The sequence below is a fragment of the Diceros bicornis genome, chromosome 20 (assembly GCF_020826845.1).
Source record: "Diceros bicornis minor isolate mBicDic1 chromosome 20, mDicBic1.mat.cur, whole genome shotgun sequence".
Lineage (NCBI taxonomy): Eukaryota > Metazoa > Chordata > Mammalia > Perissodactyla > Rhinocerotidae > Diceros > Diceros bicornis.
The window spans coordinates 44,176,139-44,203,928 of NC_080759.1; the positions used below are offsets into that span (position 1 = coordinate 44,176,139).

The 27,790-nt window shown below is 34.3% G+C and overlaps 1 protein-coding gene across 2 annotated transcripts in view; it reads left to right on the forward strand.

Moving 5' to 3' along the window:
- The window catches only part of CDH12 (cadherin 12), a 285,437-nt gene that overhangs the window by 166,123 nt on the left and 91,524 nt on the right, over positions 1 to 27,790 (forward strand). The window contains exon 3 of one of the 2 annotated variants that reach the window (XM_058564303.1): positions 22,865 to 22,984. The exons of the other annotated variant lie outside the window; for it this stretch is intronic. Within the exon in view, the coding sequence (XP_058420286.1) occupies positions 22,865 to 22,984 (120 nt within the window). The remainder of the gene's footprint in view (positions 1 to 22,864; positions 22,985 to 27,790) is intronic. 2 annotated transcript variants of the gene reach the window in all.

Consider the following 27,790-nt stretch of genomic DNA (forward strand, 5'->3'; position numbering starts at 1 on the left):
TGATAGCTAAAGATTTTGTATTGCTAGAAGAAATCCTTTGAACATTGTCTTCTACAAATATTGAAAGCTGTTTTGTCTGTTGATTAAAATAACCTGAACAATTCGATTGAGGCTTATGGTATGCTCTTAGGAAACTTTTGTTAAATGTGTCGATTGAGAAGCTTGGGGGAGATAATAACCCACATTCTGACCTCATTCATTTTGTTTTCACTTCTTCTTCATTAACACAACTCCCTCTGTTCCTGAGCAATTCCCTTGTGGGTTTGAGGGAACATGCTCATCTCTACTTCCCGGTATTATCTTATATCACTTCATCACTTGGACAGTTTTCTTCCAGCCCTCCTTGCCCCCAAAACTCATTCTTCAAATTTAAAGGAGTTGCCTAAGCACCACAAACCTTTTCCAACGACTCTAAAGAGGTAGAGCGATCTTATCAAACCATTTCTCGTTTGACTATCATAAACGTATGTTCTGTCTGGTCCATGGTTCTAGCTGTTAAACGTATCTTACAATTTGATTGCAAACTTCTTAAAGTCAGAGAATAGAACATGCATAACATGGGGTACACATTTTGCTTTTGTTTTGGTTGGTACACCAAGTTCCTAAGTCATCAAAAATTTAATAGGGAGATATAAAAAAAATACGGATTCCAGAATCTCCAGTGATTGAGTAGGGAAATACGTATTTAAAACAGAAATAAAACACTGAGGTGATAGTAATGGTCTACCAAATTTGGGAAATAATAATTTGGAAGAGATAGCATCGCTTTCTCTTTTCATCCCCACCACAGTCATCCCACCCTGGCATTCACACACCCCTGTGTGCATAAGCATCTACCTCTGCACATGTGAGTAAACCATTGAGATTAGTTACATGGATAAAAGAGGGAATTTTATAAGAGATAGGAAATGGGAAGAGAACTTGATAGGTTGTGACAAGTTTTGATCCTCCTGGTGATGGGATTAGAAGAGAAAAAGATACAATATCCAAAAGAGGCTATGTGCTATGTGGGAATTTGGGCATTAGAAAAGTATCTACAAAGTCTCCAGAGAAAAAGTATGAAAGAGGGCTGGAGAGTTAGCCATTAGCAACATTCTATGCCTCTAAAAGGAGCCTGGCAACATCCTAGCTCATCTAGAAGTGGAAGCTTTATGATGTTTCTCAAAATGTCCTCAAGATGAGACTCATCATGTAGTGCTTGTTAAAAATACAACTAACCTGGGCCAGCCTGGTGGCATAGTGGTTAAGCTACACACTCTGCTTTGGTGGCCTGGGGTTCCTGGATTTGTGTCCCAGACGTGGACCTACACACTGCTCATCAAGCCATGCTGTGGTGGCATCCCACATACAAAATAGAGGAAGATGGGGCACAGACGTTAGCTCAGGGACAATCTTCCTCAAGCCAAAAGGGGAAGATTGGCAATAGATGTTAGCTCAGGGACAATCTTCCTCACCAAAAAAATAAAAAAAATTACAACTAACCAAGCACCTCCAGATAACTGGTTTTAGAGGATTTGAAATGATATCCTGTAATTGATCTTTTATTTTATAAATTAATGACTATATATATATATATTTCACAAATATTCATTGATCACTGTATTGCTAGGCACTGTTCTAGGCACAAGAAATACATACAGCTGTGAACAAAATAGACAAAATGTCTACCTAGAAGGTTTTGTGTTTTAATGAATCTGTTTAAATACTTTCTAATATAAAATGCCTACCTTATTTGGTCAAATAAGTTTAAAATACTGATCTAAAGATATCATTCTTTCTGTAGGCTGTTAATATTTTCGGTTGTGGTTGCTTTACTTAAAGGAGCCAGGGCCATAGGGATAGCAGCTGCGGTGGGTGGGGGTAGGCGGCATTTGATAGAGGAGAAGGGTCTCAGATCTTTCTACATGTAGATGGGAGAAGATTCTATGATCCTGTTACATATAGGTGGGGGCTGTTGGGCTACATGGTGCTTAGAAATGGTAGGTCATGTCTGTGATTTCAGTGTGGGCTTCAAAGCCAATCAAATCTGCAAACTCGTCACAGCTTACCTGTTATTAATATATGAGCAGTTTAGCCTCTCTATGCCTTAAATTTTCATTTTGAATTGAGGGTAATATTATTAGAAGATTTGTACTCTTATTATTACTGTTTTGCTGATGAGGAAACAGAACTTTAGAGATGCTAAGACATTTGCTGAATCGTGCCTATGTATATGATTATATGTATATGAATATATGTTACATTATATGTGTATATATGTATACATATATGCACCTAAAAAACTTTATGTGAACAATATGCATATTCAGATATAAAAAATTCTTGGTTTCATCAGTTACTTCGTATATCTAATTATGCAAACCTAAATGTTAATTCAGCAGTATTCATAGTCATTGCTTAAGCTCTAAATAAGAGTCACAACTTAGAGTTGAGAAATTTTATCTATTCTATCACAATGGAATGAATTTCTACAGCTAGTTTCTCATAATAATATTAACTTTATTATATTTTTTATATTATGGTTATGTATGTTTTTATTTTTTCAATCTCTATCAAATATCATAAACATCATGTTTAAATATTTTATTCACTATACCAAACCGTGTCTAAAAATAACACTCAGTAGGGGTGAATGAATGGGTAAATGAAGGTGATTCAAAGAATTATCACCAGAGAGAAATTCTAAAGTGGTGAGATAAAGATAGAGAAGAATGGAAACGTAAATGGAAAGTCTTCTCAGATATTGTCAAGTTTAGAATAAATAAAGAATAAAATTAATCAAGTCAAATCAGTACACAAATCCTGAAAATCCTAAAGAAGAACATTCTACCTATTTTCATATCACATTTGATCACGGGAATACTGATATTAATAAAATACTGATATTATCATATCACAACACATGTAGATAATAAGAGAATTTGCATAGAACGCTGGAGGAAATTGACCAGAGGCTATTGGCTCCATGACTCCTGTGGCCGTGACTACTGGCTCAGTGTTTCATGGGCTGAGGCAATTAAACTCTTGCCAAACCTGTAACACCTTCACAGCAGACTATTGGTCCATGGCACATTGATTAGAAGGCTCTGCTCTAAATAAACAAATTCTGACTACATACACAGAGATCTTAAAAGGATTTTATTGTTCCATCTTAAAAGATGATCCAAAAACTAAAAATCATCATACATTTGAGGAAAACTACAACAAAAAATACATAAAAGAAAAAATAATGATCTTGAATGAGAGAGATCAGTTAGTAATAAGAGATCAATAAGAATACTTTTCGCTTTCCCCAACATCCACAGAAATTCAAGTTACACTTATATCTATAATAAAAGAATAAATATTAGAAAAATGGAATAATTAGAGATTAAGTGCCTGTATGTAGTATTTGAAGACACAGTTGACGAAAGATGAGGGATTTTCCAAAGAAACAGAACAAAGTGTCAGATTTTTTTAAATGTGGGAAAGGAATAACAGAAATCATCAATCAAGAGAATCTAAGAATAATAGTTCCAGAAAGAGAAGACTGAGATAATGAAGGTTAGACAATTATGAAAGAAATAGTACATACAAGTTCACAAATCTGTGACTACAAGCTATAGACTGAAAATTTTCACCCAGTGAACACACTAAATAATGAATGAAAAAAAGAGGTAAACATTTTAAAAATCAGAATGCTGAAGATGAAGAGAAATTTCCAAAATTTCAGAGGAGGAAAAGAAACATAAAAAAGATAAAAAATAAAAACAAAAAAAGGAGGACAAACTAATAAAATAATTCACTTTAAATGAAAAATCAGAACAACATTAGACTTCTCAAGAGCAACATGGAAACATGATGAATATTATGAGTTAATGAAATGATTTTATGTTACAAAGAAAGATGATTTCCAATCAAGAATGATCAATCCAAATGATCAAATCTATTCCAAGGATAAATTTAAGGAAGTGCACATGCAATATACATTCCCAATACACTTTTGGAAATTATGCTAGAATTTCCTTCTTCAAAAGTAAAAGTCTAAACCAGAAAGAGTTAAACATGACATGGAGAGATCAGAGGTATCCATCCATCAAAGCAGTGAAGGAAAGCAGGAGGATGGATGATGGTGAGGAGGAACTACTTAAGAAAATAGGAATTTAATATCATACTAATATTAATGAGCAATGTGTTTGGAAAGCACTGATGATAAATAAAGACAAATAGAGTGTAAAGAAGAAAGGTAATTAAAACTCTATAAAAAACAAATATGTTTATAAAAAGAAAATGTAATAAATGGGCTAAGGATTGTTGCTTTTAGCCATATGAAGTTATTCTTTGATGAACTAAAATATATTTATACTTTATACATAAAATCAACACAAAAGACATATTGAGATGCAACTCTAGTTTGGAGTGGTGAAATATAAAATTATATCATCCAGGCCGTGGATTCAAGTTTGCCATCTACAATTGTGTTTGACCAAATATGGTGAGCTTGAGTGGGTCTTTTCTTGAAAGAGTGAAACATTATGAAGCCAAAGGTTATGCTACCAGCTAACCAATTCAATCTGCATATGACCATTTTGATGTAAACTAACAGGCTGTGCAGCACACAGATTAAGAACAGTGGCTGAGGAATCAGACCAACTGAATCATAAACTAGCTCTGTAGTTGTCTGACCTTGGGCAAATGACATAAACCCTCAACTGCCTTAGTTTCATCACCTATAAAAAGTAGATGATGGTATCTTTCTCACAATGTTGTTGTGAGGATTAAATGCGTTAAGATAAGGGAAGTGCTTAGAACAGAGCCTGTTATAATAAGTTATTACCATATAGGGTAGTTGCAAAAATTAGGTGAATATATTTAAAAAATGAAAACTTAGAATGTTGCCTAATGTAACACTAAAAAAAGATTAGCAATTCAGTGTAGTAGCAGCATAAATGGAAACACACAGACACCTAACAAAAGGTGAGAGCAATACAGCCTATCTATTTCTGGTACAAATAACTTGTGTTTTCCTGATTAAAAATTCAATTGAAAAATACTGATAAAGAAATAATAATGCATCTTTTTTTGTGTGTGTGTGAGGAAGATCAGCCCTGTGCTAACATCTACCAATCCTCCTCTTTTTTTTGCTGAGGAAGACTGGCCCTGGGCTAACATCCGTGCCTATCTTCCTCTACTTTATATGGGTCGCCACCACAGCATGGCTTGCCAAGCGGTGTGTCAGTACGCGCCCGGGGTCTGAACTGGTGAACCCCGGGCCGCCGCAGTGGAGCACGCGTGCTTAACCGCTTGTACCACTGGGCTGGCCACAATAATGTATGTTTTTTATAATTTCCACAATTGCTTTACATGATCTTTGTATGTGTCTGTGCGAATGTGTGGCAATAAAGTAAATTACATGTATGTCATGAACATCTTGGCACAAGAATAAATTCTGACAAAACATGATTTTCAGTAATGGGAGAATCAGCATGATGTATCAGTGCCTAATTTATTATGGCATTAACAAAGAAATCCACTGATAATAACTGGTGCTAAAAACATAACGCTGACACCTAGACATTGATTCTTAATTAAATATTGGCAATATTGTTTGGTATAATTTTACAAGCATTGCTTTGTAATCTATTTTCAGTTTAAGGCATTTACTATTTATCTTGAATTTCCAAATCAATAAATCATGAAGCATCAAAATGCATCTAAAATTGGGGCCTAAACAGAAGATCAATTTCCCCACTTTTTCTGAATGTGCAAGTATGGGCTACAATGATGCTAGACAGTTAAATAATAAGATTAAAAGAAAAAGGTCCAAGCCTCGGTGTATGTTATTCCCGTTTAATCTTAGATGTGTGTGGCTACTTTGAAAGTTTCTTGCGTACTTTCTAAGTAATCAATTAATTTGAAATTCTTTGTTATATATAATTACAGATCCATTAGTTACCGTTTAGTATCAGACAAACCAAAACTTAAGAATAATACCAAGTTTAACAAAATGAAGTATTTGACTACTTGCATTAACAAAAAGAGTAGCGCCATTTGTTTTTTATTGTTGTGGCAAGAACGCTTAAGATACACGAGATCTGCCCTCTTAAATTTTTGAGTGCACAATATAGTATTTTTAACCACAGGCAGAGTGTTGTATAGCAGATCTCAAGAATTTGTTCTTCTTCTATAACTGAAACTTTACACTTTTGAACAGCAGCCCCCCATTTTACCCTTCCCCCAGCCCCTGGCAACCACCATTCTACTCTGTTTCTATCAGTTTCACTATTTTAAATATCTCCTATAAGTGGAATCGTGCAGTATTTTTCCTTCTGTGACAGCTTATTTCACTAACCATAATGTCCCCCAGCTTCATCCATGGTGTTGCATATGGCAGGATTTCCTTCTTTTTTTTAAAAAAAAGTCTGAATATTATTCCATTGTGTGTATATGCCACATTTTCTTCATCCATTCATCTGCTGATGGGCATTGAGATTGTTTCTATTTCTTGCCTATTGTGAATAATGTTGCAATGACATAGGAGTATGGATATCCTTTTGAGAACCTGATTTCATTTCTTTTGGATGTATACTCAGAAGTGGGATTGTTAAATCCTATGATTGTTCTATTTTTAATTTTTTGAGGAACCTCCATACTGTCTTCCGTAGCAGCTGGATCATTTTACGTCCCCATCAACAGCACACAAGGGCTCCAATTTCTCCACATCCTCACCTGCGCTTATTTTTTTGTTTTTTATTTTTTTGGTAATAACCTACCCTAAGAGGTTGGAAGTGATATCTCGTTTTGGTTTTGATTTAAATTTCTCCAGTGATTAGTGATATTGAGCCTCTTTTCATATAACTGTTGGCTATTTGTGTGTATACTTTGGAGAAATGTCTATTCAAGTCTGTTGCCCATTTTTTAATTGTACTGTTTGTGTTTTTTTTGCTGTTGAGGTGTAGGAGTTCCTTATATATTTTGAACTTCAATCTCTTATCGGATATATGGTTTGCAAATATTTTTTCCTATTCTGAAGATTGCCTTTTCACCCTTTTGATTGTTTCCTTTGCTGTGCAGAAGATTTTTAGCTTGATATAGTCCCATTTGTCTATTTTTGCTTTTGTTGCTTGTGCTTTTGGTGTCGTATCCAAGAAATAATTGCCAAGACCAATGTCGTGAAGATTTTCCACTATGTTTTCTTCTAGGAGGTTTACAATTTTAGGTCTTATGTTTATTTTTTAATCCATTTTGAGCTAGTTTGTGTGTATGGAATAAGAGTCCAATTTCATTCTTTTGCATGTGAATATCCAGTTATCCCAACACAGTTTGTTAAAGAGATTATCCTTTCCCCATTGTGTATGCTTGGCTCCCTTGTCAAAGATTAGTTGACCCTATATGCATGGATTTATTTCTGGGCTCTCTAGTTTGTTCCAGTCTTCTATATATTTAGCCCTGGGATAAAGGATGGTTCAACATACCCAAATCAATTAATGTGATACACCACATTGACAGAATGAAGAATAAAAATTACATAACCATCTCAGTAGATGCAAAAAAAAGCACTTGACAGAATTTAACACCTTTTGACAATAAAAATTCAACAAACTACATATAGAAGAAATTTACCTCAATATGATAAAGACCATATCTGAAAAGTCCTCAACTAACATAATAGTCAATGATGAAAAACTGAAAGCTTTTCTTTTAAGATCAGGAAGAAGGTAAGGATGCCCACTCTCACCCACTTCTCTTCAACATAGTACTGGAAGTCCTACCCAGAGCAAATAGGCAAGAAACAGAAATAAAGGCATTCAAGGCTGAAAGGAAGAAGTAAAATTATTTCTCTTTGTGGAGGACATGCTCTAATGTGTAGAAAACCCTAAAGAACATCACCAAAAAACCTATTAGAATTAATAAACGAATTCAGTAAAATTACAGGGTACGAAATCAACATACAAAAATCAGTTTCATTTCTATCACCAAGAACAAACTATTCAAAAAAGGAATTAAGAAAATAATTGCACTTACAGTAACATCAAAAAGAATAAAATACTTTTAGTAAACTTAACAAAGGAAGTGAAAGCCTTATACATTGAAAACTACAAAACATTAATGAAAGAAATAAAGAAAACACAAGTAAATGGAAAGATATCCCATGTTTATGGATTGAAAGACTTAATATTGATAAAATGTCCACACTACCCAAAGTGATCTACAGATTCAAAGCAATTCCTATCAAAATCTCAATGGCTTGTTTTTACAGAAATAGGAAAAACAACTCTAAAATTCATATAGAACCACAAAAACCTCACAATAGTAAAAACGACCTTAAGAAAGAAGAATAAAGCTGGAGGCATCAAGCTTACTGATTTCAATACATTACAAAAGTACAAACATTAAAATGAGTAGTGTATTTCTAAAAGCTCAATTCCAAATTTAAAAAAAAACTTTAGAAGAAAATTTTTGTACCAAGTATGGCCAAACAAAATGGAACAGCTTAGTCACTTTTCGAAGAGCTCTTGTGTTCCCTGGACGTGGTCCAAGGTAGTAGCTACGGGCAAAGGCTTTGTTGTCAACTGCCTGAGTTATCCCAGCTCCACAGCTCGCTAAATGTAAGTTAGCATCGGTAAAAACGGAGCTAATTATAGAAGGTGAGATTATTTCATGCATTAAGTGTAATAATACATGCAAAATGTTTTTGCACAATATTGGATACATTGCAGTAGTTCCATATATATTAATTGGTATATTCTAACCCTTTTTAGGAAAAAAGAGGGCATTGAAGATGAGACTAATTTTCTGAGTTCCAAAAAAGAAATCATATAAAATAAACTTAAGTTCTTTGAATACTACTTTTTAAAGGCAGAGTTCTCTTTTGTTTTTATTTTTGCTTCTTTTTAATTTTCAGTGCGTAGTGTAGTATTAGCTGCCACGACAATGGATAAGAGTTCCAATTTCTCCATATCCTCTCCTGCACTTATCTTTTTTTTTTGGTAACAACCTGTCTTAACAGGTGTGAAGTGATATCTCATTTTGGTTTTAATTTAAATTTCTCCAATGATTTGTGATATTGAGCATCTTTTGATGTAATTGTTGGCTATTTGTCATTTAATTGGTGCCCTATAAATGAAAAACTATGGAATTTTTTTCTCCCTAGAGGGTATCTGAAGAGATACCCTCATATTAAATGTGTATGTTTAGAGTCTGTCACTAGATAAGTGGGTTAGGATTCCTGTGTTTCTGTACTCTGGAAAATATGGAAGACTCTACACTCAAGTCTACACTTCAGTGCAAAATCTCACCCTTCAGAACTAAGATGTGGAAGCCCTGAGAACCTGAAGCTTTCTCTCTCAGACACAAAATCCTAGGAGATGGGGTCCACTGGGACCCTGTTTTCTAACACATAGTTTGCAGGGTGTGGATGCCTGTGGATAAGGCAACATCCGGGCAAAAAAACAATTATAAAACAAAAAGCAATAATTGTAGAGAAAGTCACAGAGTAGAAGGAAGCCACACTCTTGGTACTGACTCCAGTGGAAGCAAACCATCAGAATCTATAGAAAAGACAGTAAGAGAAACCACTGCAATAGGAAATATGACTGCCTGAGTCATAATTATTCAGTTGGGTAGGACTTAGGGAATGGACCAAACTGCTATCCAAAACTTCACAGGCTTGGAAACTTCTGCTGACTGTAGCCCCAGGTTCAGTGCTCTAAAAGAGTAAGAGGAGAACTTGGACCTGAACCTCAGCCCCAGTATGCATTAAGCACTCTGGTTTGTCAGGTGGACTTCTGGCCAGCTGCTAAATTTTTATGTGCAAGGGTATCAAACCCTTTCCTGAAATTTATCTTCTCACAGCTTCTTTTTTAATACCACTAACCCATAATTTGTAATTGTAGCAGGCAAAATTGCCCTTCACCAAGTTTTTGGTCTACCTTTTAAATCAAACATGAATGGAATTCTAGACTTTAATACTCTGAACACTCTTTGTGCTCCTGGAGCATTGTCTTCTGCTGTCAGCCCACTTTTCATTTGGTCTCTTTTCTCTCTCCTCAGCTGGGTCATAAAACAAATTCATGGGTAACCCCATCTAGCTATAACTCATTCTCTCTTGGACTTTTAATCCCTTTTATCTTTTAATCTGCACTGTTTTATGACTGGCTTATGACTTGAAAAAATTTTTTTTTAAATACTACATATGAAAAATTCCATGTAATGATATAGTCATCAAAATATTGAAAATAAATAGTTTTAATGTACTGGGAGAAGCTTCCTGATAAGTAACGGAATCATAGACTAGGAGACATAGCTTTTATTTGGAAATAATGGCATATTTAATTCTATTTTTGTTATCCAACATATATTTTAAAGTAACATCTATGTATGTTTCATTGCTTTAAATAACATGAATGCCTCCAAGATATCTGCATCTATTGTGCAAGTACTAGGTTAAGTTCAATGTTCCATATAGTATGCATTAAAACTATACTTTAGTCATATAATGGTTTTTAATTTCTTTTTATGTGCTACTCTGAAAAGTTCAAATTGGTTAATAAACAGATCATTGTCCTATAAAGTAGTAATAATATATTTGTAATTTTTCATTTTTATGAGTTTTAAAACTCATGTCCAACTCGTAAAGTTTTTTATAAATGAAAATGTACATCATGAAAATGATAACGATATAAGAACTCCTTCTAATTCAAATCTTAAGTTCCATTCTCAAGAGAGAAATTTATATGAAATGAAATGAAAATGGATATGAAAAGTGTAATTTCATCAACTGGCAGTTTAATCAGGCTCTTTTGTCTAGAATTACAATATGTTTGTATAGTGGCTCCAAAGGCATCCAGTCCAATCCTCCCATTTTATAGATGAAGAAACTGAGATCAGATTAATTGACTTAACCATTGTCATTTGCTCATCAGCTGGGAGAATTTGGATCAGAAGTCACAGGAAATTTAGTAAAGTTTAAATTTTGTTTAGCTACAATGCTTTTCTGCCCTGATGAATTGAGTTACAATGAATCTAGCAAAACAAATAGGTTTCCAAGTCTCTTATTTCTGTAACAATTACTAAAACCGAACCTCAGCCTAAATCATTGCAGCATTTAACCACAGCAACACAAAAGGAACAGAACTTTAATATTAAATCATAGTACTTTTCACAAATAACACACCCTTCTCTATTAACTATGAGTATGTGAACAGTAATGGCTACAATTATTGCTACTTTTTAGCTGGTCACTCTTTCTGTCATTATGTGGATTCGTGAGCACTTGTGCAAATATTGAAAGTCACGTGGCATCATCACGTCTTTGAGTTTGTGAAATAATCAGTAAGCAAAGTCATTTGATTCCAGATAACGTCAACTGCCATAAGTTCTAGACTTTATTATAATGAATTTTCCACACTTATGATCTCAGTATAGTCCTTGCTTTTACAAAAGTTTATTTTCTTCCTTGAAACTGGGAGTAGAATTGTGTACTCTTCTGTTGACTTAGCAGGGCTTGATATGTCAAGATTAGCAACATTCTAGTAACTGATTTCTTGTGTTCTTTTGCCACTGCTATTAAGAGTTCTGAAGACACTTTTGATTTGAAGCTTCTCCTTTGATTTCTGTAACAGAAAGCAAAGCAGCATCTCTGTCGTAATTGTTGACAGGAGGGGACGTTGAACTTTTTGCTTGAGTCAAGAGGTATCATAGAGGCTTCATTGCAAACTTCTAACGTCAGCTGATCAAAGATATTTTCTAAGCCAAACCCATTTTTTAAAATTTACTTACTGAAGAGGCATGTATTAAGTAACTATTATGTACCAAGCTCCGTAGTAGGTACTGGGATTCCAAAAAGAACAGTACACAGTCTTCAATCTGTATGCTGTGCTTGCTACCTACTGGAAACGTGAGAGATGTGAAACAAGACGCTCTGTGAATATACAGAAAGCAGTTTCTAGACAAGGAGCTATTGAGGCCAATCTTTAATTTGGGCTGAAGTTCACCTGGGTGAAAAAGGCTATTTCTGGTATCCAAGATAGAAGCTATAAAGAGCAGGATATGAAGTAGCACCATGTCTCAGGGAATCAGTACCGTATTGAGGCAGCAGAAAGTAGGCAGAAAGCGTGGAAAGAGATGAATCTAGAAATGCAGGTAGAGGCAGATTCACAAAAAGAATTAGAGATAGTGCTGAGGGCATTTTTGCATTTTTGAAAGACAAACGTGGCTTTATGTATACAGGTTGGATGATAGGTGGTTTAACAGGCAACAGAGAGATTATTAAATATTATAACACTATAATACAGGTGGGAAGCAGTAAAATTTTTAGAAAAATAGCAGCAGAGTGAAGACAAGAAACGTATTTTAGCAATTTTTAATCAATGAAGGAAACTGGACTGGATATAAACAATAAGTTATAAAAAAAATATTTAGAATGTAACCAAGAAATTGGGTGTGTCTTGATCTAGTTAACTTGTAGTTTTATTTTTCAAGCAACTGGAAAATATAAATGATGGTCTAGTCACTAGCACCTAGAGACAAACATGGATGAGATTGTAGAGTTAGGCATATAGAGTGAGAGACAGAACTTGGGGTGCATGAACCTTCAAAGGGCGGGAAGAGGAAAAGGGGGCTGTAAAGAAGACTAAGAAACAGTGATCACAGAAGAAAGGGGAGAGCCAAGAATAAATGATGTTGAGGAAACCAACCATAATTGGAGGCTACTTGAAGAAAGAGATTGGTATCAACCAGTTAAATGCCCCTGAAGAAGGCAGGTAAGCATGAGGAGCAGCTTTCACTCTTGGCAGGAAAGACCAGTTAATCGGAAGCAGTATTGGATAGCTGAAGGAACGCAGTTGTGGGCCTAAAATGCGCTACAGGGAGTTCTGGGCTCAGGAGAAAGCAAAATTTCAATTAAGGAAAGGAGCCGATGGAAATATTCTGCAAGTGTATCAATGAGTGAGTTTATCTGTAGTACCTCCAGCACTAGACTGGATTAGGGGAAGTGACTAGGGAACAGACAATAGTGAGGAAACCAGAAGGAGGTGATTTACATATGTTGCTTAATTTATATTTTACAAAGCCTTTATGGAATTCAGGTATATGTTTCCAATTCTTAGATGAGAGGCTCAGAGTTGTTACCCAAAATTAATTGTCAGAGCTCTAATTTTTGTTGGACAGTGGAAAAAACAAATTTCCCCAAGAGGACATTTGAAGAAGCCGAGGGGTTAAATTTTAGAATGAAAAAACAGACAGATGTCAGCCTGATAGCTCTCTTGAAGGAGTTCAGATTGCACGTAATGATTCCTGGCACATCACTGAAGGATTTGGACAGAGCGGTGATATGTTCAAAATCCTGTAACAAAAAGATTAATCTGCAGTAATGGGAAAGTTATTTTGGAGAGTGGTAAAATTGGATTCTGTTTCAATTTGTTGAACAAATTACTGGAATTAGAAGGAAACGAGGAAATCTTACCCCTTCATTACAAAGCTGAAGAATTTTAACAACAATCATTTTGATGTGGGCTCCCTTTGTGCCATGTATTATGCCTAAGCAATTTACATGCATTAACTCAAAAGTGAGTTCCATGAGGTCCCATCTATTTATATTCCGAGCTTTGATTTGAAGTAACAGAGGCTTGGAGTGTTTAAGTGATTTGCCAATATTTTGTTAATTTGGATGTAATAGAAAATCTCAATCCAACTCAAAGTATAAAATCTTACACAAAAAGGGATTCATGGTCTCAAATCATCAATATGCTTGGAGGGTGACCTTCAGCCAGGGTTGATCAAGACTTCCCATTTCCTTTCCTGGGATTCCTAAGTTTGTAACCTCTTGTGTGTGACTGTCTTTTGTCACATTTCCCCCAAGTGTTGGAATGGCTATAGCAGTTCCAGACATTTGCATACAGCATTCAGAGAAAAAGAGAGAGCATTTCCTAGAAGATCTCAGCAAACATCTCTGGTTTTATTGGCTTGAAATGGGTTACATTTACACTCCTTAACCAATCACTATTAGTCAGAAAAAAAGGCTTGTGTTTGTTAGTGTAGTCTTGAGCCAAATGCCTTCATGGGAGTTAAGCTTACTAACTTACACGGAAGTGTGAGGGAGATAGTGATATACGAATATGTATATGGACAATTTTAAGATTAGGTGGGAATAATTTTTAGGGGAGGATTACTATACTATCCACTAAAATTACATTATTATCCTTACAGAATTGAAATAATTTACAAAAGATCATATGTGTATTTAATTACAGAGCTGGTTCTAGGATTCAATACTTCTGACCTCCAGTTTACACACACACATATACACAAACACATACACACATATATATATACACACACATACATATGCAATTTGTATTTTTCCTTTCACTAAAACGAGATATAGAAATGGATAGGAAGATGAGAGATAGGTAGGTAGATAGATAGAAAAACAGATGATAGATGGAAGGATAGACGGTGGATGGATAGATGGATGGACTGACGGACTGATGGATGGATAGATAGGTAGATGGATCTTTCTTACCCTTAAAATGGCAGAATCATTTGTTCAAATAAAAACAAATAATTTTAGGTGTGTAATGTGTGTATCAAACTAATTAGTCACATTAACTGGTCCTTAACACCTTGGTTAAATGCATTTGAATAGGAAGTGATTTTTTTATCCTTTAAAAATACGTTACACAGAAAAAATACAAAGCTTACTGAATTATAGCTGAGAGCTACTGAGTGAGTGAATTCCAAGCTCATACATTTCATCTTGATTTCTATGGAATTTCCTCACAGCGTCTGTGAAAATAATTTCTAAACGACATTAGGCACAAAGGAGGCAACATTGTACCATCACTGGAAATGGAGTTCAGGATGTGTCACTGGGAGCTGGCATTAGCTTTTGTATTGGTGTTCGTGGTATAGAATTCTTGGCACACAACAGAGAGATAAAGTGCTCATAAAAATGGATTCACTTATCCATCAAAGTACATTTGAATCATAAGATGTAAATATGTATAGTCTAAAATATTTAGGACATATCTAGGAGGAAAGTTTTATAGCCTTAGACTCCTTTTGGGTCCTGGGACTGAATAACACATCATAAATGGATGTTACAATATTAGGTGTGTCAGGGGATACTCTGAGGCCAGGCCAAGCAGAGTTGGAGTTGGGGGCAGAACAAAACCAAATTGCCTGCTCTGATCTGGAAGTACAGTTCGAGAGGGCATAGCTTCTACTCTAGGGGATTTTTATGACATATATCTTTTCCAATCTGTAAAAGTTCTGATTATTTCAGGGAGATTTAACAAGTGTACAAACTCTTCTTTCTTAGGTCTCTAACAAAGTGGTCCAATATTGTCATAGTCTGCGTTTTTCATTTTAACATATTTTAAATATGCATCTCAAAATTTCATTTTTTAACACACAAGAGATAAAGTCCAGATCAGTATTTGAATAGTCAGATATGAGACTTGAGGACAAGAATCATGCTAGTGTTACACATTTGGGAATTGTCACCCTATTTGTGGTGGGGGAGAACAGAAATTAAGTGTGTATTTCATTGTATATACACTTAAACAGCACATGCTGGAAAACTCTATTATACTTTCTTTATAAGTATTAACTCATTTCATACTGCTAGATAATGGATTCTATTTTTTCCCTGCATATGAGTAATCTACACAGAGAGGTTAAGTAATTTGCCTGAGGTCACACAGTTGGCCAGTGGTCGATCTAGGATTCAAACCTAGGCAGCAAGGCTTCAGAGACAAAGATGACAATCACAATGGCATGCAATGCGGACTTTCCTAATTGGAGAAATCTAGGGAAATTGTGTAGAACTGGCCTTGGCTTCTCATCAGACTCATCTGCAGAGATTTTAAAGATTTCGGATACCTGGAACAAGCAAGAAAAATCACATTAGACTTTCTGCTGGGGGCCCCGGAATTGTTCTTAATAATCCTCATAAATGCCTTATATGCAGCCCTTGTTGAAGATAAAGGGGACAGAGGAGGCATTTACAACTTTAAGGGGCAAATATAGGAAGAGAATCCACAGAAGGAAGCTAAGACCCAAGTGTTCAGGAGCAGTGCAGTGAAATCTAACATAAAATTGATTCAAGACCCAGTTACTTTAAAGACTAAATTCACCTGCTGTGCATCTATGCTTAACCCTATTTTGTAATTAACTCTGCTTTAGCAGACCTTGTGTTTCAATGTCTCATAGTGTCCTGTTCCTTTGTAGGATCTCACACGCGTTTGTGCGCGCGCGCACACACACACACACAAATCCACTCTATTTGACTTGATTCTGAAAACATTTCTGCTTTACGTTTCTCTGCTGCTTAATGTTTTCTGTATACAATAAAATGTACATTTATTTTCCAATCCTATTTGAAAAGAAATTTCTGTGTATTTATCATTCCATACCTTTCTAATTCTAACTGTATTATTTCTTAGTTATAATGCAATGTATACATAAGGCAAAAGCAAAAAGAAAATGATTTATTACCTGAAATTTCTCTCTTTTCCTGTTTACGCATCAGTCCTGAAAAGGTTAAACATCATTCAGCAAGGAAATTTACGTTAACTCCTCTTGGGTTTGCATTCCATACTGTGGCTCAATCTTGCTTATGTGATTTTTTTTAATGTAGTGTCACTCATTTTTGGCTCTGCCTTCTTGAGTGAGAACAATGATGTACATTAGAAATTAAAAACAAGTAAGTTAAACTTCCACTTTAGTACTAAAAAAAGATTCTAAAGGTCATAGCTAGCTACTAGGTCACCCATTTAAAATATTGTGTCTATAGTGTTCGTGCCTTTTGCGTGTATATATGAGTACTATAAGTATCCAAAAGATAAACATTGATTTGAGACTTACTTCATGACAGACACTAAATGTACAAAGAATGAATATGGAAGGGCAGTTGATGTAAAAGATTTGTAGTCCATGACAAGAACACACGATGTATTGAGTTTCAAAAAATCAAAATATCCTAAGGCTGATGGGAGTACAGAGGAGTGGACATATTATCTCTGCCTGGGAGCAGAAAAACAAGAATTCACAGAAGTGACAGCAGAACTGGGACATGAAGGATGAGTAGAATTTCTCCAGTTGGTGAAGGAGAATGTCCTCCAGGCAGCAGAGGCAAGAAAGAGCCTCAAATAAACAGTAAATAAGTAAGTGCAGGCACAGCGTGGGGGCTCTGGCAGCACAGTCGGAAACTAATCTGGGAAGAACATTTGAAATCCATTCATGTCATGCTATTCATAGTATGTCAGTGTGTTTAGATGATTATTCTTTCGATAGAAATAGAAACACATTAGAGATTTCTTTTTAATTTTAACTTTTTTTTAATGAAGGAGAGTGACAAGATCAATCTTGTGTTATGGGACAACGACAGTGATGCTCCTGTGTAAAAGGAAAAGGAGGAGGAAGAAATTAAGATGCTTTTTAGCTTTCCAAGTGCGAGAGAGTGAGAATCCAGACTAGCTGAGACAGTGGCTGGGGCGATAAAGAGCAAAGAACATATTCAATGAACAGAATATTAAATTAAATTGGGAAATTAAAACATATTTTATAGAGGCCATAGAGTAAATATAATCCACTTATATTTTCAATGTATTTCTAGCAAGTTTGTGTACTACCCCAAATGCAAAAAATGCATAGACTATAAAACAACCATGCTGAAAGTGCCATTTGATGGAATAAATAATTGTGTAATATATTGTTTTTTACTGTATGTTGAGCGTAGTGCCTGGTGAATGGTGTGTACCACTGAACATTTGTTGAATGAAGGAAGAAATGAATGAATCAACGAATTAATGCCTACTTTTGCTGAAATTGTGAGTTAGTAGAGCTCAGTTCTACTCCTACCTCTGTGCCATTTTGTATGAGAATGTCATTAGTATCAACAAGAATGATTTTAACATTACTGGCTTCAATTATTCAATTGTAAAGTGCAGACGCTACGTCAGATTATTTCTAAAAGTCATCGCCTGTCTTGATAATATTGACCTTAGTGATCCATAAAGATGATCTTAATGATCAAATGAAGAAAGCATGACTATCACGTGACACAGATAAAGGAAAAGTAGGCTACGTGTGGTTCATTATGAAAGTAAGCTGGCTTGCCTGCTCTGGGCTCCAGAGCTCACGTGCTCATTTAACAGAATTTAGGAAGAAGAGATAATTAAAAGCACCTAATCTCATCAAACACAGTTATAGAACAGTATTTTTGAGATAAGTATACATACATGTACACACACACAAACATATACACATAAAAGAAAACCACTTAAAATGATCACAAAATGAAAAAAAAGACTACAAACTAAGTCAAAATAAGCTAGTAAGTATACTTTCAATAGATAGATTGACAGACAGATATAAACTATGAAGTAAAATGGGTTAAGAATATGAGTACAGTTTACATACAAAATAAATAAATACACACAAAATAAAAGTGACCAATCAACATAAGGTGCTGAAATTCACTCATAATATATATTTTAAAAATTAAGAACAATGAACATGGTGAAAAAACTGGAAAATAGACTCTGTTGATAGGAACATAAATTAGTACAATCTTTCGGTAGTCAATTTGACAATATATATCACTATGTTGAATTCATACGCTATTTGACCCGGCTATCTCAATGGTATGAATTTACCAATTGCAAAATTTGGTAATAGATAAAAAACCCAAAATTTTCTAAACAGAGTGTCCACTAAAAGGAGATTAATTAAAAATAATGATTATATGCTTTTATTATGTAATAATATTTATTATTTTAATAATGTTTATGTGCTTTTATAAAGATAAAATCCCATCCCAATTTACTATTTAAGGAGTAAAGTAAGGTTCAAGAATGTGTGAATAGTTCCATCTCTTTCATATAAATGAAATTTGAAATATAGTCTAGTAGGTAAACAGATAGATAGATAGTTATAATGAGATAAATAAATGTTGGAGGGGTAGCTGAACACTGGAAAAGTCCTAACAGTGGCTTAAAAACAGTGGCTGCAGCATCACCTCTCTCTTCTATCTTGTTTTCAATCCACAGGGAGGGGGGCTCTGATTTCCTTGAGGTTCCCCTCAACACTTCCAACATGCCTTTGCCTCAGGACTGTTTTGTGCCTAGAGTTCCCTCTGCATGGCATGAACTTTCAAAAAAAAAAAAAACTTCATTCAGGTCTCCACATAAATGACATTTCTCAAAATTGTTTTTCCTGATCATCATATAGAAAATCCTTTACCTTGTCACTCTCTTTCTTTCCACTGCCGTATTTCATTTCTTACCACTGATCACAATGGGACATCATATCTATCTGTATCTATATCTACATCTACATCTAGATTTATCTATATATTTGTTTATTTTAAAATCTGTTGCTCTTCCCATTCTCCTCTAAATAGAACATCATTCTTGAGTGTTTTGGCCTCTCCATTTTCTTCACGATGTTTCCCTAGTACCCTGAACAGTGTGCCTGGCATATCATGGAAAGTCAGTGAATCTTTGTTAAATGAATAACTGACTGAATAGATGAATGCATGCTCATAACTTTGAGAAAAGTCCTTGAAAACTGTTAAACCACTTTTCTGTGTTTGTGTATGTGCACTGCCTGAACGTACATATAAAATATCATGTGTAGGAATTCTCAAATTGCAGTTAATAAGTCAAACACCATGTCTTTTATTAGTGCCTTCAACATAAAATGGAGAAGAGAATATTGACTAATTTAATTCATGTAGGTAATGTATCCCTCTTTAACATATTTTTTATTCAAAATGTTATGAAGTGAATGTTTATTGGCAAAAGATTGAGATCACATCATATTATAACTGTGAATTTAACAACATGGAACTGATTTTCCAAATACATTTTAACATATACATATATGTATACAAAAATGATATCCAAATTGGTTTTCATATGAACTTAACTCAGTTATTTAAGTGTTTTAGCAAAACTCTTATTTGGTGTTCAGTTTATATCAAATGGGCTTCTCCTAATGCTTGTTCTTTCTTCATGATGGTTCTGTAACTCTTAATGATCAATTTCTCTGTTCATTGCTCCGTTATTTATGTATATACACATATATACATACATACAAATGTATACATTAATATATTATACACATTGTCTTTTGAGAGACTGCTTAAAATTTAGAATTTTACTATTACTGTAAATTTGAAATTTTAGTATTACTATTTACTGCTAATTTTACTGTTACTATAAAATAACTTTTTTAGTATTAGCTTTAATGGTTACTAAAAATTACATTAATTAATTTACTACTAATCAGAGCAGTATTACGTGGAAAATTGAAGTGATTCAATACTCTCCATTGCACATTCGGCACTCCATCTCTAGCTGCTAATAAAGGAATGGCTTCTCTGTGAGTTACATTCTCTCTGCACTTCAACATTGGGAGTTATTATATTGTCATCCTGTATTTCAGTGATAAGAGAATAAATCCCGGGATGACTGCTACATACAAGAAGTCTACTCCAGTTTTGTGAACATCATTGACTATATTATTGCCTTGTTGCACGTTAAGCATGGCCCCCAACCACAGCCTCTTGCTCCTAACTCTTGGGTATTCAGTGTTTAAAAGTGTCAGGAACTGGCATGCTATATAAGCACTGACAAAGGTAGTCTTTGGAGATTCACATGCTCCAGGCAATTAACTGAGTCTTCTTAACGAAAGGAGTATGAAATCTCTCTTTTGCGTTGGTTAGGTGAAAGTCATGGAGCAACCAGTAAAACAAGCTGATATAATGGTGTTTAATTGTGTTCTTGGAAACATCTACAGAGGCAGCTCTACGCACTTTCTGATAACATATTGCAATCTGCTTTTTCACTAAACCAGAATTAATCTCTACTTTGAGTGAGCAATCATTTTTGATACTGTGGATGAAACTGGAGAAATATGCTACAAGTGCAATTATTCTTGCTATCCACTGCTCCTTTTGAGTTGCACGAAGTGGAATTAAATGACACATATCTGATGCTTCTATGACTTACGGGGCTATTTCTTAATGTGCTCTCTTAATATTTGAGCTTTAAAGAAAAAAATGATTAATATAAAGAATGCAATACTACTTTTGGGAGGAAATATTTTTCAAATGCTTACTAAAGGTTTTTTGTAAAAGAAAAGATACTATCTTGTTCATCTTTGTTCCCCATTGAGCGTGTGGTCTGGGTTAGGTAAAAGTTTAGTAAATTTGTTACTTAATATTTTTTGGCAAATAAAATACTTTTTTCTTCAAACGTATTTTCAGGGTAAAACAGTCCATAGCTGTTTGACTGCAATATTTATATCTAGATTTGGGGCATTGTTTAATATTTGTAGACTTTGCCTGCACAACACATGTGTGATGAAGTGGTAGTGAAGATCCAGGTGGAAAGAGGGGAGGGGAGAGAGGAATTTATTCTCGATAAACTGTTCCTTCCTACAGCATTAAGGAGGATGTAGTTTTGACGACTCTTTAATAGAGGTGCCCAATGCCTATTTGGCAAATAATTATTAATGATGGCACAAATATTGATGATGATGATGATAATGATGATGACGGGTAGTATCAGTTATCACTCTTGACATCCTAGTAATGGTTGCCTACTTTCCTTTCAGAAATTTCCTTTCCTGGGAAACGTTGCTGTAATAAAACATATTTTTCCTCTGTTGATATAGCTAGAATTCACCAAAGCATCTTAAAAATAAAGGCCTTGGCATTAAATATCTACCAAAAATTATCATTTCTTACTTTTTTCATCATTCTAACACATTATTACTTTTTAAAAAAGTAGAGGCAAAGAGATGGTTCATTCTCTTAGATTTTGGGGTAAACCTTTAAGATATAGTTTGTTCCTATTTTGTATTGCCTTAAGAGAAAAGCCTGAATGAGTTACTGAATGGAAAGGAGCAACCTTGTATTCCCAAGATGGGCAGTCACTTTGAATGTCTCCAAGAGATGCATTCTGTCCATTGTGTAAATTTGGATGTACAAATCACTTCCTTTATGCTCAGTAAAGACTGCCTTCTAACCATCAGTGACATACTGATTTTATTTATGTCAAGTTTGATACTTTTGATTTTACTTTGTTCTCAATGCAGAATGGTAACATTGAACATGACATTAAGAAGAAATACCCACTTAAAAATTCCTTAGAGAAAAACTTAACTATGATTATGTATATATAAGATAAAAATTCTCCCTTCAACTTCTCTTAGTACATAAATAATATGACAGGGTGTCAAAAAATGAGAAAAGCTACAGATAATTTGGATTGTCTTCAATATTTTCCTATGTCAATGAACCCTTAGGTTAATTCAGTCCTAAGGCATAGAGGCACTCCTGTGACTATAATTGCAATTATTTTCAGTTCCTCAATTTCTCAAATGTTCTGTCCTATTTAAAGCCTTCCTAATGCTAGTATGTTGTTGTTGATTTTTAAATTGCAATTGCAAGTTACTTAACACCCTCTTAATTTCAGTAAGCCTTTAAACCTTTTAGCTTCTCTATTGATATCCTAATCATGGAGTTAAATCATCTATAGTGAGCAGATGAGCTAATGTAAGCAGTGTCATGTTTTCTTTGGTGCACAGATCAATAAAGCTATCGTGATGACTTTCAGTTCAATGATCTAGGTACTGGAAATGGACACAGCTCTAAAAATAGATATTTAAAATATGTATCATTTGCACTAACAGCTATATTGTTGCCCAACATTTTGGTTATAATAGTTGAATTATTATCGGTGGCATCATATACTCACAGAATCATTCAGTAATGCCAAATTCCAAAGGAAAATGGAGTCCAGCAGATAATAGACATGACCTTGACCTCTGTAAAACAAAGATGCTAGAGTCATATTGTCTCATTTTCCAGGTGCGTATGTGCTCCAGGTCAAGGCCACGGACGCAGATGACCCGACATATGGAAACAGTGCCAGAGTCGTTTACAGCATTCTTCAGGGACAACCTTATTTCTCTATTGATCCCAAGACAGGTAAATTTTTTATTAGAGACAACATTATCACCACCCCTTCAAATATTTAAACTTTAATTAAGTCTTGGCGTGGAAGTTGCCTATTCTAATACTGCAATAAAGATTCAGTGTGCTGCACATTAAGCAAAGGAAGATAGAATCTTATCCTGCTGCTGCAGAACTATCTTTTGAATAGAACTTTGTTCAAACATAAGCCATTTCATATATATGTGTCAAGTCCAAATTCATTAGTTAGAGATTCACTGTATGTTTCACTTCAAATTTTCAAAAATCTGGCCTTATTTGGTTTTTGATTCTTCTGGCTAAAATAGCTTTTCATTTCAGGTTTTCTTGATTGGGTTCAATTATACTCAGTTTGGGGTCTTGTCAACATGTGGTAAAATCATGGAGCTTCTATTGCTATCTTTAATGGTTAGGGATGGTGGATTTGGATACATTTAGACCTATGCTTCTAACAGGGGAGAGGAGAGGGTTGACAAACTTGGAACACCAAGCTCACTAATTTTTCTGGTCGATGCTCTTGAAGCCAATTTCATTTTTAAGTCAAACCACTTAAATTGCAGTTTTCAAAGCTAAATATATAAGAATCTATGGGGAGTATAGAAAGGGCAGGAGTATATGCAGGAAGATTTGGATTCCCTTTTAAATGAAATGAGGTCCCCTGTTTCTAGTGAATCTGTTTTTGAATGTTGGATAGTTTTTAAGACCAGTCATGCTGATCAGTGATCAAAATAGGTGTTCCATGTCCCAATTAAAGCAGGAACTCCACAATGATAGTTATTTTATCAACTCTTGTATCTCACATAATATATCACATATTGAATTCAATAGTATTTATAACGTTGGCTTAAAATAATGGAATAAATAGTCAACATACTGAACTAATAAATTACTTTTTCAATTTGTAAATAAATCTTTAAAGAGCGACATCGATTTGAAAGGTATTAATTTCAGACACTAGACATGCAAATAGGCTAAACATTTCAAAATTTAAGCTTCCTCATGAGTGTGTGCTAAAATCTAGAATACCAATTAGATATAGGTTAATTAGTAATTGACCATATATTAATGTTGCCTAGAAACATAAAGTCAATTAAGTGGAAATAGAGAATCTGCAAACTTTCTGTCAATTGAACCTGCCATTCTCGCCGCACTTCTTACCCTCCTCACCAAGCCAAAAGGGGGACAGAAGTCATCAAAAAGTTAAGGGAATAAGGCAGGGAGTTGCTCACTTTTGTAAACTTAAAAAAGAATAGATTGTAACAAGGACAACATCAGTCCTTTAAGCAGGGAACATCGGTGCTGAAGAGAATCCAGAAAGGTTAGGAGAAAGAAGCTCTTTTGGTTTGGAAATAGGATCAGACACCAAAAGTCAGAGTGTCAAATGTTAAAAATGAGGGCATGATGAGGAAATTACATCTACAATATAGGTTATTTTTTAAAAGTATGGCAGTGAAGATAAGATGTTTGATAATGTCGGGGTTAAGGAAGCTTTGTGGTGGTTGTTGTTTAACTGTGGGAAAATCATAGTGTTTGTAGGAAAAAGGGAAAAAATGTTGAGGAAAGAGTTTGGGGAAGTTGTTCAACTAAGTGTATGATGGTACAAAGTTCCAGAGGAATTAAGAAGGTTTGGACAATAGGCTCAATGTATAGATAAATAATGAAGAGAAGTTATCTAAAATATCGTACATCATTTTATCAGATGGGAGCATTATGGGTTATTTTTTCTTACGTAACTACCTGTCTTTTCCAAATTTACTGTAATAGATAATCTGACCAGAAACAGAAGTATCGACAATATATGTCTCAGTCTCAGATCCCTTCAGCCTCTGAGAAGCACTCCTCGGAGACAGAGGAGATGGAAGAAACAGAAAGGAGAGTGTGTAGAGACTGGTGAAGAGGGTAGTTCAGTATGAGATATACTTACAGGGTTGCACTGATTAACTCTACAGAGTAGGTGAGTTTATATATTCATAATAAGTGTGGCAGAAGAAAGGTTAATGATTTAATACTGGTGAAATAAGTATAAATGGAGCCAACATCTAACTAAAAAAAGCAAGATAAAATCATACAAAGATGAACTTAAGCATAAAGCATGGGTTAAGATAATAATTGCTCTTGTCATATTAATACTAGGCAGACAATAATTATATGAGTCAAAACACTTGCTCTCCCCTTGACTTTACTTGCTCAGTATCAACTTTAGATGAATTCTAATGCCTTTAGAAAGTATTATCTTTCAGAAGAGTATGTATATTCATGATCTGACTTTTATAATTGTGTATTTATATTTTTATGTAATGCTGATTATTTAGAACTAAAGGTGAAACAATTCTGGCATAAACTATGGAACAGACTTTTTGAAGCATTGATTTTCACTGGAGACAGAAGTCTTGATATTAACAACGCCTCAGACCACTAGACAGGAAAAGACTGGATGATGAGGCACTTCATTAATAGAATGATAACTAGTTCTTCGTGCACAGAACCCATTAAGAAGACTTTCTGCCAAATTTATCACCTTGTGGTAGATAAGAGTAAATCAAAAATCAAGGATAATTGCCATTTCTCAGAAATAGTCTCCATTTGTTCCAGCTATATAGCTTCCTTTTATGATTCCTTTTGCTATTATTAAATAAAATGCATGAAAAGCTAATATTATCTAAAATTTTCCACATTTGAGTGTAGAATACAGTTTAAAATAATTTTTAAAGGAAGAGTATCATCAAAACTTCTGGCGCCTAAATATTTATGAAGAGATAAAAATAACCATTTATTATATATTTGGAAAGAGAAAATAAAAAAGATTTCCGTATTGCTATTGCTATTTGACATTCCTAGCACCTCTATCCAAGTGAATATGGCAAGCTTATTTATAAACAATATAAATTAATGCATTCTATGAAATAAGCCCAGAAATAACAGTTACTTTAAAATTGGCTAATTTGCCGATTATTTGGCTTAAGTATGAAACTATTTATTGTGAGTTAAAATTTACATGCATTCCTGTATATGCCTCAAATGATTATTAAATGATATTTTAAAAACTCAAAAATGTAGCTATATTAAAACATTAAATAACATTTATACTTATGCTTAATGTTTATAAAACATGAAAACGTTTGCCATATTAACATATTATATATATATATTTTTATACTTAATGTTTATTACACATTATACATTAGAAAAATGTTTATAATGTACAAAACATTAAACGATAGACATTGTAATATTTTATCCAGTGCCTGAAATCAGAATGCTAAACATCTCCATAGCATTGATGATAGAATTATTTCATTTAGGAAAACAAACATTATTATAAAAGATTGATCCCATGACTTAATTTATGTTTAAGTTCTTTAAAAGTGTTTAGTTTTTACCCTTTATGATTTCAAAAACTAGTCTGAGTTGGGTAACTAGACATTGCTATTTCATATATCATGTGGTGATAATATGTATTTTTCTAAACATTTTTTTAAACTTATGAACTTTAATTTTTTCTACTGTGGTAAAATATATATAACATAAAATTTATCATTTTAAGAACAATTCAGTGGCATTAAGTACGTTCACATTGTTGTGCAATCATCACTACCATCCATCTCCAGAACTTTTTCATCAATATCTTTTCATTTAAGTGCACTGTCAAAAGCAATGTTCATTTATAAGTTTTTATGTACTTATATGCACATTTGTAGAAGTTGTATGAAAACAGTTGAGTGAGAATGGAGTTGCATGCATGAGCTACTTTATTTTTTTTTTCTTTATATTCACCATTGTTATATCTCATGCTCTGAAATCCTGTCCTAGCTTCTGTTTAGAGAAATCTGATAAAGGTTGATGAGAGAACTGATGCTATCTCAAGATTTTTACTCCTTGAATCGAACCATCACCTATTATTCACAGATTATAATCTTCAAGCCTATGTCCTAAATGAAAGCTCCTTCAATATCCTGACTGATATTAATTCTTTTAGGTCTTTAAAAATGTGTTGGTGTTTTAAAGCCTCACATTACAGTTAAAGCATTGGTCAGACTATATTTTTAGCTAATACTTTAAACTACTATATAAATACTTGCACTGTTTTATGGCTTGAAAATGCTTTTGATATTAACTCAGTAAAGTCTTACGGGATTCAAACACCTCACCTGGCGCTGGTGAGAGAAAGATAAATACTCTTCTTTCTTCAAGGGCAAAATAAAAGAAGATTTGCTTACACAAATTATCACTCGTTTAATACTTTTTACGTGAAGACAAGGACTGATTATGGCCATAGCAAGAACAAGGACAGCAAGGGATGCTAATAAATATAAAAGAGGAAAAATGTGTCATAGAAATAGACCGTTATTAAGATTAAACCACACGTTACCTATTATGTAATATTTTGCATATTATAGTAAAACTACTTGACTATGTACTGCAGACAATGGTTTCCTTGTATTCTGCACTGTCACACTTCTCGAGAACTCTGTGTGAACTCCACTTGCCTTATTTTAGAAATCCTGGAATGCACACATCAGCAGCTAGAACTAAGAATATTTGGCTTTGAAAGGAAAATCCTCTAAGGGGATGTGGTACACGCCTTTAGAAAGTTGTAGAGTTGTCATGCAGAAGAGGAACTTATATTCTGTGCTGCTCGGGAGGACAGGGCTGTCAATGGCTGGTATGTGTTACAGGAAGGAAGAATTTTCGTTTCATATTTAAAAAAAAAAAGATGTTAATCCTTGTCCATAAATAAGAGGCGTGCCTCCTGAGATTGTGAGCCTCACATTCCCGGACGTGTTAAAGCAGATGACGCAGATG